The sequence below is a fragment of the Planococcus citri genome, chromosome 4, assembly GCF_950023065.1.
Source record: "Planococcus citri chromosome 4, ihPlaCitr1.1, whole genome shotgun sequence".
Classification (NCBI taxonomy): domain Eukaryota; kingdom Metazoa; phylum Arthropoda; class Insecta; order Hemiptera; family Pseudococcidae; genus Planococcus; species Planococcus citri.
The window spans coordinates 15,533,914-15,546,423 of NC_088680.1; the positions used below are offsets into that span (position 1 = coordinate 15,533,914).

General features: G+C 34.4%; 3 protein-coding genes across 4 annotated transcripts; all 3 read right to left on the reverse strand.

Moving 5' to 3' along the window:
- Window positions 1-1,713: 1,713 nt before the first annotated feature.
- LOC135845846 (uncharacterized) lies at window positions 1,714-4,133 on the reverse strand. Its single transcript, XM_065364692.1, has 3 exons — window positions 3,835-4,133; window positions 3,408-3,746; window positions 1,714-3,212 (listed from the first exon to the last, which is right to left on the reverse strand). The coding sequence occupies exons 2-3, from the start codon at window positions 3,673-3,675 to the stop codon at window positions 3,031-3,033; spliced, it is 450 nt and encodes a 149-aa protein (XP_065220764.1). The 5' UTR covers window positions 3,676-3,746; window positions 3,835-4,133; the 3' UTR covers window positions 1,714-3,030.
- A 263-nt stretch (window positions 4,134-4,396) lies between these two features.
- Window positions 4,397-10,208, reverse strand: LOC135845841 (uncharacterized). The gene is made up of 7 exons (XM_065364686.1): window positions 8,684-10,208; window positions 8,508-8,610; window positions 8,344-8,436; window positions 7,768-8,272; window positions 7,505-7,691; window positions 4,729-4,877; window positions 4,397-4,640 (listed from the first exon to the last, which is right to left on the reverse strand). The coding sequence occupies exons 1-7, from the start codon at window positions 10,071-10,073 to the stop codon at window positions 4,572-4,574; spliced, it is 2,496 nt and encodes an 831-aa protein (XP_065220758.1). The 5' UTR covers window positions 10,074-10,208; the 3' UTR covers window positions 4,397-4,571.
- Window positions 10,209-10,489: 281 nt separating this feature from the next.
- LOC135845843 (uncharacterized) lies at window positions 10,490-12,503 on the reverse strand. Of its 2 annotated transcripts, XM_065364689.1 has the most exons (6): window positions 12,397-12,503; window positions 12,151-12,300; window positions 11,928-12,091; window positions 11,730-11,864; window positions 11,021-11,367; window positions 10,490-10,939 (listed from the first exon to the last, which is right to left on the reverse strand). In XM_065364689.1, exons 2-6 carry the CDS (start codon window positions 12,287-12,289, stop codon window positions 10,705-10,707), a joined length of 1,020 nt encoding a protein of 339 aa, XP_065220761.1. In that variant the 5' UTR covers window positions 12,290-12,300; window positions 12,397-12,503; the 3' UTR covers window positions 10,490-10,704. The 2 variants fall into 2 exon arrangements, with proteins under 2 accessions (XP_065220761.1, XP_065220760.1); XM_065364688.1 differs by lacking the exon at window positions 12,397-12,503 and having other exon boundaries at window positions 12,151-12,384.
- Window positions 12,504-12,510: the final 7 nt, after the last annotated feature.

Consider the following 12,510-nt stretch of genomic DNA (forward strand, 5'->3'; position numbering starts at 1 on the left):
AGTAAGACCGAAGACGTCTCTCTTTTTTCGAAAAATTGTATGAAGTCCCGCTTTTTGCCAGAAATTGCCTGAAATTCTCATTTTTTTCGGCCAAAGAAATCATCGCGCATCGACCAAAAAGTTCAAGTTTTTCAACGTTACTAAAAATTCACACCAAAAATGAACTGAAAATTCTCGTTATTTTCTTACAAAAATTAAAACAGGCAAAAATAGTTAGTTTCAATTTTTTTTTTACAAAAAAAATGCCACAAAGTAACAAGTAGGCAAGGTATTATCATTTTTAGCCAAATTTTTGTAAAAAATGATGGCTATTACGGTAGGCCCAACTTTGGATAAAAAGGTCGGGGGTCAAAAATTTTGATAGTTCTCGACGTTTTGAGCTCAAACTAGACGATTCCCGGTGTGTCAGATTTTATATATATTTATAAGTTGCAGCAGGGTGGCCATTTTTACATTTTTGATTTTATGACCTGGAATCTGCTCTAATTGATCAAATCAACTCAAACTCAGGGAATGGGGTTCTTTTATGATCTAGAATTGACCCCCGAAGTTTGAAGGGTCAAAGTTGAAAATTACAGAACGGTCATTTTTTTGGAGGGGCATAATATGGCCCCAAATGAACGAAAAGGGTCCAAAATCATACCATAGATTAGTACCTTCATTGTGATCGACATATCCAAATTTCAGCTTCCTAGGTCATCCCCACCACATTTTAGGTGGGACAAACCACATTTTACCCCTATTTTTGACCCCCTCACCCCTAAAATTAACCTGTGAGGTCCAAATTTTCAGAATACAATGAGAGGGTGCCCCTTGAGTGTTTTTTGCAGGTTTCAACCTTCCAACCCCATTTGACCCTTCTCCAGGGTCAAAAAAGTGGATTTTTGCGTGTTTTTTGACGTTTAGCCAAACCTACAGCCCCTCCAAATTGACCTAGAGGATTCAAATTATCACAGTACATTGGGAGGATGTACCGGAAGTGCCTTTTGCAGGTTTCAACCTTCCAACCCCATTTGACCTCTCTCCAGGGTGAAAAAAGTGGATTTTTTCATCCATTTTACGTGTTTTTTGAAAATTTCAACATTTAGCCAAGCCTACAGCCCCTCCAAATTGACCTAAAGGGTCCAAATTTTCACAGTACATTGGGAGAGTAGTCTAAAACAGTAAAACGTCTAAAACGTCTCACTTTTTAGTTTTTATCCAAGTTTTTGCCACAAATGACCCTAAAAATTTCATTTTCATTTTTTTTTGCGAAAAAAAAAAAATGCTAAAATGGTCTTGTTTTTTTTACTAATAGGCCAGAAGTTGCAAATTGTCTCACTTCTCAGGCGAAAATTGCAGAAAATGAAAACCCTTTTTTGTCAAATTCAAAAATTGACCAAAAATTATTTAAAATTTTTTTTTAACCAAAATAAATTATTGAAAATAAAAAATATGAAAAATTATGTTAAAATAAGGTCTAGTGTTTTTTTGAGGGAAGTGGGTGGCAGCCTTGGTCCCTTCCCTTTTAGCTTTTAGTCCCTTTTCATGTTGAAATCTGCTATCTGCTATAGTCACTGCTACTCGTTCATCTCATCATTGAATTAGCGTTTGAGGAAGTCTTGGAGTTTCTTGTGCGTTGGAACTTTCATAACACAGCTCGCCAAAGCAAAATGAAATGAGTTTCTTCAAATTTTAACTTCTTCAAATAAATGATAATATGAGCTGACACAATCTCGAAAATCAATCATAAACTGGTGACATTTGAAAAGAGCAATTAATAATTGAAATTCTCTCTCGAAATGGATCCTACAACATACCTATAACTTTGAATCAGCAGTAAAATTATCTGCTGGACATCGAATAATCACGAATGGCATTATACACGCAACAGAGGTAGGTATATTACGTGGAAATATCAGTCTTATAACAATGATTCGTAAAAAAAAATAAAACTCAATAATAATTGACAAAATTTGTAAACAATTATCATAGGTAAATATTGTCACTGAAAACGTAATATCAATAGAGACAAAGCGGATAGTATGATCAGTAATACATGGCATCAGGTACCAGTTTCTGTACCTCTGATAATCCTAAATCGATCATATCATCGGCAAACGAATCTTTCACAAAAAAAAGTGTATCGCATGCTTTCTTAGGTAAAAATTCATTCAAGCCTTCTCTTAAAGGCAACACTTTGTATTTCTCATGTTCAAAATAGGTCTTGAACACACCGAGCATGTAGTAAACACTATTCAAAGGAAAATTACCAGTTTTTCCACACCAAAAATCATCTTTCTCTTCATTTTTTCTTATCTCGTCTTTATCTATTACGTGCCAATGAATAAGTCTATTATATATAAACATGGTTTCTGATCATGAGCAGCATAACGATAGTCATCCTCCACTAAGATGGCATCCAATAATGTTTCGCCGTCCCGAATAACTACTTTTAAATCTTTTACAAAGGCTTTTCCTTCACCAATATATTCTTCGGAAAAAATATCGAACTGTCCTTCGGCTTTCAGAGATTCAAATTTCTCACTACCCCAGAAGGATGTAAGTAATTCTGGAATAACTGTTAGATTTCTTTCCTTGGGGGCAGCAGAAAAAAAAACGATTCGTACGCAGGGTTGCCAAATCCAAATTTTGGAATTACCGAACACCAAATTGAAAAGCAAAAAAAAAAAAAAAAAAGAAAGTCTACGAAATTTGTTGCTTGAAAAACCCATAAAAAAGTAAAAAGTATGAAAAATAAAGTGCTGACTAATGAAAGAACGCCACAAAAAGTGCTTTTTGGGTGCTTTTTTTGATGAGAATACCGAATATATTTCTCAAATTTCCTTTTTTTGAAGGGTTTTCTCGATTTTTTTGAAAATACCGAACTTTTCTATTGTTCGGTAAGGGTTGATTAATCTTACTGAACAAATCAGGGAAATACCGAACTGTTCGGTAAAATACCGAACGTTTGGCAACCCTGTTCGTACGCCTTGCTCCAATAAGTAATCGAATAAAATTTTCAGGTGAGGTAGAAATACAAACAGATACCTATCTGACAATGAATCCGTCGAAACCACACCGATTCCAGACAATAATTGGGCATTCCGGAAAGCTCTTCCTAATGATGTCTTCGCTATCCTTACACAAGCAATGATAACAAAGTGTATTATCGATATCGAAGACTACAACACGGTTTCTAGTTGATGGAGATGGAACAGCATCTGATGATCCTGGTTTAACATTCGTATAAAAAAATCAACAAAAAGTTGACTGTTAGGAATTTGTTGTACTTGTAAATAGCTATTTCAAGAGTACAGATAGACACAGTGAAAAATGATTGGATCTGCTCAGGCTCGATCAAATCTATCTCTACCCTTCTTAGATCTATAGGTATACTTCTCGTCGAAACGTAATCGTAATCTTACCTTCATCTGATGAATTTTTACTCCTCTTTAAATCTGGCGAGCACTGCTCATCATCATGAGAATGTTTACACGTAGCATCATCGACAGAAACGGCAGTATTTATTTTAGTGTCATCAGTTTCAGAGCTGGGTTTTGGTGTGAATTGAGCAGGTTCGTCGTTACAGATTCCTATTTTGAGAGCTTCGCTCATCATATTTTCTTTTGGAGTATCAACTTCAGGGCTGGGTTTCGATGTGAATTGGTCAGAGTTATCGTTACTGCTGTCCATACTAGAAGTGACCGGTTGTGTTCACGTTGACAGGCTGCAATATACCGCTGTACGTAAATCAACAGGTATACCTATAAGATGACATATGAAAATGAAAAATAACATGAATATTGAGTGATTGGTAAATACCATGCAATTAGCTACAATGCTTATTATTACTTTACAAAGAGAACTAATCAAAGGAACAAGAACAACCACACTGTATGATTTCACTTCAAATGTAGGTAGATTTAGAATGGAAACTCCGGTTGTAATTTTTCATTTATCGTCGATTCTCCATTCAAACTTCGAAGCACATGAATTAGTTGTCGACTTCTTCAAACTTCGACGAAGAGAGGATCATTTTCCATTACAGGGAAACTAAATAAAAGCTATAAAACACCCTTTGAAAATTGTTCAAAATACTGATAAGAATGCCCACCAAATTGATAACGTTCAGGCAAACCGATAGGCAACCCACTAGTTCATAAATCGAAACAATCTCATATTTTTTCAAGAAGAGGCATTATTTTGAGATCCTCTTGAAGCTTCTTATGCTTTGGAACCATCACGACACAACTTGCCAAAGCAAAATGAAATGAGTTTTCTTCAAATAAATTATATGAACTGACAAAAAAGCAATTACATATCAATTGAAATTTTCCCTCAAAATGCATCCTACAACTTCCAACTTAGAATCAACAGTAAAATTATCCGCTGGTCTTCGAATAATTACAAATGGTATTTAAAAACACACAACAGAGGTAGGTATATTACGTGGAAACATCAATCTTAACAATGATTAGTAAAAATTAAAAATTAAAAAAATAATACTCAATAATAATTGACACAGTTTGTAAAAGATTAGGTAAAAATTGTCATTGAAACGTGATATCAATAGTGACACATTCCAGTAATCAGTTCGAAATGACGCTGGCGCTATTGGCTAAATTCACTTGGCCTTTCAGTACTTTTCTTTGGAGTTTCTATTGAACAAAAAAAAAAAAAAATTGAAACGAATTAAGAATTTTCTATACTTACCAAAATATTTAAGTAAATTTTCAAACATCTTACCTTGGTGAATACTTTAGCCATAATTTGATTACGACGATTATTTTCTCTCTTCCTTTGCTCCAATTTTTTCGCCAATACTTCCGGTAACTGTTTGTATTTCTTTTCGGTTTGTTCACGAAGGGCTCTGTCATTGAAAATTCTCATAACAGCTGCAAAAAATATCATCACATCGATCAGTCAAGAAGCAAGGTACAAGGATTGTACTCAAATTTTTCTCAAAAAAAGTAACTTTAGTAACCAAAAAGTAACCAAAAAAATGTTAATGTAAAAAAAGTGGTAACCAAAAAAATTCAATGCATACAAAACATTACATTTATAATTTTAGATTACAAAAAAAAAAAAAAAAAAAAAAACGTAATGACAATTTTGATAGCAGTTTTTTCAAAAAACACAGGGAAAAAATTAAAATTCAAATATCAACCATTTTTGGAAAAAAAAATAGCACAAGTTCAAAACAGATAATAATTATTAACATTTTCAAAAGTAAACTATACTCGTAGATTAAAATAGAAAAAGAACGCATGAAAAAAATATTGGATTGCAGAAACATAATCGAAAAATGTGTTAACTACCGAAAAAATTGCAAAATAGGGGGAAGTCTACCGAAACAGGGAGGAACGAAATCTAATCTTTCATTCAAAATCAATTCAAAAAATCAAACACAAAAATTACAATTGTAAAATAGCAGAAATATTAACATGAGCGAGGATTTGACGAGAAAAAAAATATTCGAGTGTTGAGAAATAATAAACAATAATTTGTAAAAAAAAAAAAAAATCGCATAATTAAGAAAACTCATTTTAAAACGAGAAACTTATTATAATATTATCAGGAAAAGGCGACGGGGGAGGAGAGGGGGAGATTGCAATCCAAATTTGGAAAAAAAAGTGATTGTGGAAATCATTTTAAAAATTCGAATACAAATAAATGTACGTTGCTTCAAAAAGAAAAAAAAAACTCCATCAAAACTGTCAAAAATTGACACGATTCAAAAAACATGGAAAAAGGCGACAAAATTATTGAAATTGAGAGAAAATAACCAAATGAGGAAGCACAGCAAAGATCATCAAGATCTGGAGAAAAAAATAATAGTCAATGAATAATGTTGAAAAATCTCTTGGTGATCTTCTTTTGATAAATCAAAATTGAAAACCGAGTTTTGCAAAAATTCAAAAAGTTGAAAAAAATCACGAGGATTCCAGAAAAAAAATTCGGTTAGAAGTAGAAAAACTCCACCGAAAAAATTAAGGTAAAAAGCGCTAAAATTTAAGAAAAAACATCGCAAGAATTGAAAAAAAAACTCACAAAATTCAACGATAAAATTGCGAAAACTTCACAAAAATTTAGACGCGAAAGAAAACACGACAATTCGAGGAAAATCGTCGAAAAATTGGAAAATAAAATCTACGAGAATTCGAAAGAACAAAACTTGAATAAAAATCAAGAAATCCTCAAAAAAATCCAAATAAAATCATCTAGTCTCAAGTCCAAAAAAACTCTCAAAAACTCGAAAAAAAATCTGTAAACAGGGGAATTCTGCAAAAATTTAGGCAGAAAATTTTTTTAAGATTCTGGGCTAAATTAGGAAAAAATTTTATAAAAATCTCGAAAATTCTAGAAAAAAGGTTTCGTCGAAATTAAGAACAAAAATTTAGGCAGAAAAACGAATCGATAAAATTCAAAACAAAATTATGGAAATGATGAAAATGGAAAACTTTCGCAAATTCAGTTCTGCAAAAATCATTAAGAATTCAGACCAGAGAACTCGCGAGAATTAAAATTAGGTATACGTTCGGAAATAAATCGAAAATTTTTTGAGGAAAATCGTCGAAAAATTTCTAGTAAAACTAAAGACGATTCAACAGAGAAAAATAAAATTCGAACTTGAAAAAAAAAAGTTCAAAGAGAGAGAGAGATTAACGAATGAAAAAGAAGCTTCCCTCCCTTCTCGAGAAAAAAAAGATGAAAATGTAAAGGAAATTATGATTTTTGGAATAAGAAAAATCACAATTCCACAAAAATGAGAGCAAAAAAAAATCACTTGTTTTTTAAAGCACGAAACTTAAAAAAAACTGTTGAAATAAAAAAAAATGCAGTCAAAATTTAGCCAAAAAAGTCAAAAAACTTGAAAAAAGAGAACTGGCGAAAATTCAAAAAAATCATACACGTCAAAACAGGAAAAAATCTACAAAAATTCGAAAGAAAACTAACCAAATCGGCGAAGAAAAAACTTCACAAAATTCAAAAAAAGCCATCGAACCCAAATAAGGAGAAATTCCAACTATTTGAGCAATAAAATCACACAAGCTCGAGGGAAAATTTTTATGAAAAAATGACGAGAATTCAAGGTGATAAAATTCGGGCGAAAAAAATCATCAAAATTCAGAGCAAAATCGTGGAAAAATTACTTTGGAAAAAAATCACCACCAAAAATTCCAAGATGTGAAAATCAATCAAAACAGGAGAAAATCCACTAAAAACCATCGAGAAATTCAAAAATAATAATACCTATCGAAATTAATAATCCCCTTCTACATTTCAAAAGAAAAATCATCATCACTGAAAAAATATAATTCGTAACGCTGAAAAAGCAGTGATGCCATTTAAATAAAAGCAATGTTTTTTTCAAGGAATTTTGGATAAAATTTTCGAAAAAAAAAGAAACTTGTGAAAAAACTCGGAAAAAGTAACTTTTAGTGACCAACAACCGAGTACAATCCCAGAATTTAGATACATAAATTATGCAACGTAAATAACGCCTAAATCAATGCCTTACTCAAAGGAGCTGGTGGTAAATGTCTACGAACGGTATTGATATCACTTTCGTCCGAATTCGTAATCAACGACATCAGTTCATTTTTACTTTTATCTCGTAATTCACGTAATTGAGCTATTTCATAGAGGCACTGCCTTCTGAATTCGGCTCTGTCCACATATTCTGGTTTATTCTTCAATAAATACTCCTATCGAACAAATTTTACAAATTAATAGATCAAAATACGATTAATTTTCACCAGAAAAAGCATCGAACTGGCAAACCTGCAATGATGGACACGGATCGGTTACATCGTTCGGTTTCAATTCGATCTCCGGCGTCACTGTACGAGTCCTACTGCTAAAATGGATCACTTTATCGAAAGCTTTCTCTTTGGCGGGTTCTTTATGGCACTTATTGTCTTCCAGACAAGGCGTCTTGTCAAAAAGCACCGTATAACTGATCGGTTTCTTGACAGTTTTCGGTACGTTTTGTTCGATATTCTCTTTATTCTCGGATACGTGTTTTTCACCAGATAAACAAGGACAATGATTACACGGTGATTTCTTGTCGCGATATTTCTTACAGTATCTTTTGACGATTAGCTTCTTGGTCGAGACGGTGTTTTTATTCGACGATTCGAAACGATTCGTAAGTACTCTGGAAGTTTGAATCGGAATCAGGGGCGATTCGTTGTTTAAATCCGAAGTCGACGTTTGGATTGATTTACTCTTTGGTGTACGTTTCACGTTACGAGACTCCGAATGAGGTTGTTTGAGTTTAGGGTGCCTGAGAAACAAATCACGGATGAGAATCGAAACATGTTCGAGTTTTTTAAAAGATTAAAGGTGTTTACTAACAGTGATTCGGATTCTGATAGGTTGATTTTCGAGCTGGTAGCTCGTTTGTGGAATACTAGATCTTTGCGAAGGATTTTCTGGCTTTCGTATAATCTGAAACCAAAAAAGTACGTTAGAAAAATCTGTAAGACAGTGTTAACTTGGTGAAGAACGAAAGTCTGTACTTTTTCAAATTATTCAAATGATCTATTCCGCTTCGAATCCAGAGTAACTGAGCTTCGCGTTCTTTCGCCAAGTACTTCTTCAACGAATACACGTTCGGATCATCTAGAAACAAAATAAACTCGATCAATAAACATTCTGCGTACATTATTATTCCTAATTCTTCGAAATAGCTCACCTTTGCTCGAGTTTTCGGTACCAGAAGCAGCATACGAGTTTGTATCGTTGGTATAAGTTGGCATAGACTTGCAAGACGACGTACTTTTGGAGAAATCCGAGCTTTCCAATATTCTAGATTTATTTCCTTGGGTTATCTGTCTTCTGGAAGCCTTTCGAAGATTAGGATGATCAACCGAGTCGCTAGTTTTAGCACCTTCGATCGATGTGCTTTCGAATTTCGACGTCGTACTGCTTTTATCACCATCGTCAGTCCGGTCAGGTTTCTGTATAGGTTGAAAAACCGTATTACTGTTGATTAGCAGTTGACTAGGAGTATCGACTCGATGAAGAGGTACAACTGCATTCGAAGCTGTGGGTAAAATAACTTCTTTCAAGCTGTTATCATCTGATGCTTGCTGAGATCTTGGTTCGATTTGACTCAGCAATGATTTAGCTACTTTTTTTAGAACTTTGTTTTTATTCGATACGTTCAAATTATTCACGTACTGGGTGACTAAATCCACACCGTCGATAACTTCATTACAAAGGGTGTGAATGCCACCGGAAGACGTAGAATCGCAATAGTTGGATTCGGAAGCCTGTTTCGAGTTGTATTGCGATCCTCGAACGTATTCGAAACTACCTCCATCCACTGATTCGGAATTACTCTCGGTTAATCTCGATTTACTCCTATCCGAACTACTATGTTTCGACGAATTAATCGTATACGTTGAACAATTATCGTGCTTGGCATCTGCTAGCATTCGAAACAATTCCGCTAACGAGTTCTCATCAACCTGGATACTCTTGTTGGATACTTGGCGATGTAACTCTTGAGGAATAACCGTAGCAACGGACGAAGAAGAGGCGAATTTTTTATGATGTTTGTCACCGGACGAAGACAAGTTCTGCGAGCTGCTACTCTTCGTGGCTCGTCCATTCAGGGTGTGAGATCGTCTGATATGTCTCAAATCCTCTAATGATTTACTGATTTCTGATAAGCTCTTGATAGGATCCGATCTGGTGACGAGGATACTTTGATCTTCGAACGATTGATCATCGCTGATGGTGTAATCGACCAGAGGTTTACGTACATCGATATCTTTAGTTTGAGAACTCGATCCACTGGGAACTTTGATGAAAGGTGAAGATTCAGCTAAAGGGTTACCTATGCTTTGAGATTTATTATACGTAGATGATTCTGGGCCTGTTTTGAATAAGTTGCTGGATCCGTTTTGTAAAGCTATTCGTTCTACGGTACTTAAATGCGGATGTGATGGATTCTGGTATCCGATATCAGCTCCGCTGTCCCATTCTAATGGTCGGATCGAATGTACACTGGAAGTGGAGCCAGGAGATGGAATACGTTGTTCGGATTTACCTTTTTCCGGTGTTTGATTCGGGTCCATTGTAACGTAAGCACGACTAATCACACATAGTTCTGTAACCAAACGATAATTATGATTAAAAACACCCGAAAATAAGTGGAAAACTTCGAAACACGATCAAAATAACCGAAATCTTTGCAAAGATAATTTTCGAGCAGTGTTACCATTTTCTAAAAAAATAGCCAAAATCTTGTTTACAAAAGTTTTGGAGTGTTCTCAAATCAAAATCAGAAATAAAATTCCCAAAGAATTTTTTGAATCCTAAAAAAATGAAAAAAAAAATGAAAACTTCAAAATCAGAATCTATCAGAATTTTTAAATTTTCCTTTTCTTGAAATTGAAAACCTCAACTGAACCTCGTGAACAAAACGAGAGTTGATCAGAACAGAAACAAGAAAAAACAAGACAAACCATTTTGAATCATTTTGATAATATAGAAAAGTTTTTAAAAAACTACAAAAATAACAAACAATAAACATGGAACAAATAAAAATCACAATCATAATATTTGTAGAAAATCTTACGTAATAAAAAGAAAACAGGACGAATTAGAGCACATAAGATGTTAGATTAGATGATTAGAAACGCAGTATTCAGGCTCAGTCAAGAACTGGAAGTTTTCAAACCAGTTTTATTCTCGATCCGAATTAAATCACTGATCCATGCTTCTATAAGCAGTATATCCATTGGGCGAAATCATCAACGGAACGTGATGCGTTTCGCGAAGACCCTTGATTTGAAAACTAATCTCAATAAAGGGGAAATACGATTCCAAATTCTGCTGTTCGAAATACGCGCCAACATCGTAATGCAACTTGTACAATCCAATCGAAAAACAAATTCCGTTCTTGTGATACAAATCACACCTGCCTACATCATTAGTGACACTGGAACAATAATAACAACAAAAATGATACATAAATTCAGATTTTTCTATGTATACGTTTACAAACAGAATATCCGAATACCTTTGACCCATCGATTCCCATCTGCCTCCAGTCAACATGTACAATGTTACAGTCAAATTCGCAACAGATATTCCGCGGGAATAATCGGTAACGCGAGTGGAAACTTGCAAAGGACACGTGGTTTTATTAGCAACGCTGGGAGTCACCGGTTCGATTGTTTTATTATTAATGAGAGTAGCGGTGCATACGATCGTTTGAGGAGTATTGTTTTTCGTAACGTATCCTGGGTTGAAACTGATTGCTTGAGGAGTAACGGGCATACCTGGAAGTATTTCGGATACTCCAGTTTCTAAGCTTATTGTAGTCGTTGCTACGTCTTGGGCTGTCAGTTGAGGTAGTTGAGCTTCCTACGAACAATGAAATAACATATAGTTCTCTTTCAAATTCATACATTACATTTTCGTTTGCTGAAAATTGCTCGATGACCGAAGAAATAAGCTAAGAATAAGAAACACGTAGAGAGAGAAAGAGGGATCTCAAAGGAGCACATTCGAGGTAACCACGAATGCAGAGGACGTTCTCAAAAATCAAAATGATCCATCTGGAATTCTCTCTCACAATTTTAAGGGTAGTAGTTTTGAACTAGTCTTTTCAGGAAGGATTCAAATGACTGACTTTTTACCAATGAAGCTTCTTCGTTTATTCAACAGCAATTTCCAGCAGATTGAACTTTTCGGAGCTAATTTCTTGCAAACTAAGATGTACTCACGTCATCAGTCAGATCCACTAAATTTTGGAAAATATTCACAGCATTGTTGCCATCATCCTGAGAGGTCTCTTTTGTAATAAGCTCTCTGGCTTCGGTTTCTATCACATTGTTCCTTTCTTCAGTTACTGAATTGTTCTGAAAATAGGTAGAAATTACATCGAGAACTAAATTTTATACAGGAAGACATTGAATATGTACCGATTGGATCTTTTTGGCAGCAGGATTACAAAACAAATCATACTTTTTCAAATGCTTGGCTGAGCTGGCGTGTTTCAGAAGAGAGAGCCGATGAGCTAGCATCTCTCTATTACAAGCGATGCATTTGGCTTTGAATTTATCGCGGGCTACGGGTGACAGCCAATCTGCAAAATGATCGTTGAATGAGTATTCACACAAGAGATGAAGATACAAATGTAATTACCTTTAAATAACTGAACTTTTTCCCAATCTTTTCTATAAATCTGTTTGTACAAACGTTTGCTTTCTGTCTGGCTGTGGACCGGAGATGGAATGGAGTTGGTATTATTATTGGTTTTATTTTTCGGAATACTGGGTTTCATGATGTGAGATACTGAAAATTGAAAAACTGTATCAACTTCTCAGTCAAAGTACTCGAGGAAAGGTTTCCTTGAGAGGTGTTGGAAATTATGAAAGACGAAAGACTTACCTATGAACTGCTGCAGATAAATTTTTCCTACAGAAATAACTTTCTTTAATTCTTTATACGCTCATTTTTTCAAAATCAGAAATTCAAATCCGAAAAATTGATAAGAGATTATTT

What these genes read in the sequence shown, in the direction of transcription:
- LOC135845846 (XM_065364692.1), bottom strand. Translation starts at nt 3,675, where the DNA reads ATGGACAGCAGTAACGATAACTCTGACCAATTCACATCGAAACCCAGC. An exon ending in TAAAAATTCATCAGATGAAG is followed by an intron (nt 3,213 to 3,407) that starts GTAAGATTACGA and finishes ATGTTAAACCAG; the next exon opens with GATCATCAGATGCTGTTCCA.
- LOC135845841 (XM_065364686.1), bottom strand. Translation starts at nt 10,073, where the DNA reads ATGGACCCGAATCAAACACCGGAAAAAGGTAAATCCGAACAACGTATT. An exon ending in TACCGAAAACTCGAGCAAAG is followed by an intron (nt 8,611 to 8,683) that starts GTGAGCTATTTC and finishes TTTTGTTTCTAG; the next exon opens with ATGATCCGAACGTGTATTCG. An exon ending in ATCCGTGTCCATCATTGCAG is followed by an intron (nt 7,692 to 7,767) that starts GTTTGCCAGTTC and finishes TTTGTTCGATAG; the next exon opens with GAGTATTTATTGAAGAATAA.
- LOC135845843 (XM_065364689.1), bottom strand. Translation starts at nt 12,289, where the DNA reads ATGAAACCCAGTATTCCGAAAAATAAAACCAATAATAATACCAACTCC. An exon ending in AAAAGTTCAGTTATTTAAAG is followed by an intron (nt 12,092 to 12,150) that starts GTAATTACATTT and finishes ATCATTTTGCAG; the next exon opens with ATTGGCTGTCACCCGTAGCC. An exon ending in TAGTGGATCTGACTGATGAC is followed by an intron (nt 11,368 to 11,729) that starts GTGAGTACATCT and finishes CATTGTTCGTAG; the next exon opens with GAAGCTCAACTACCTCAACT.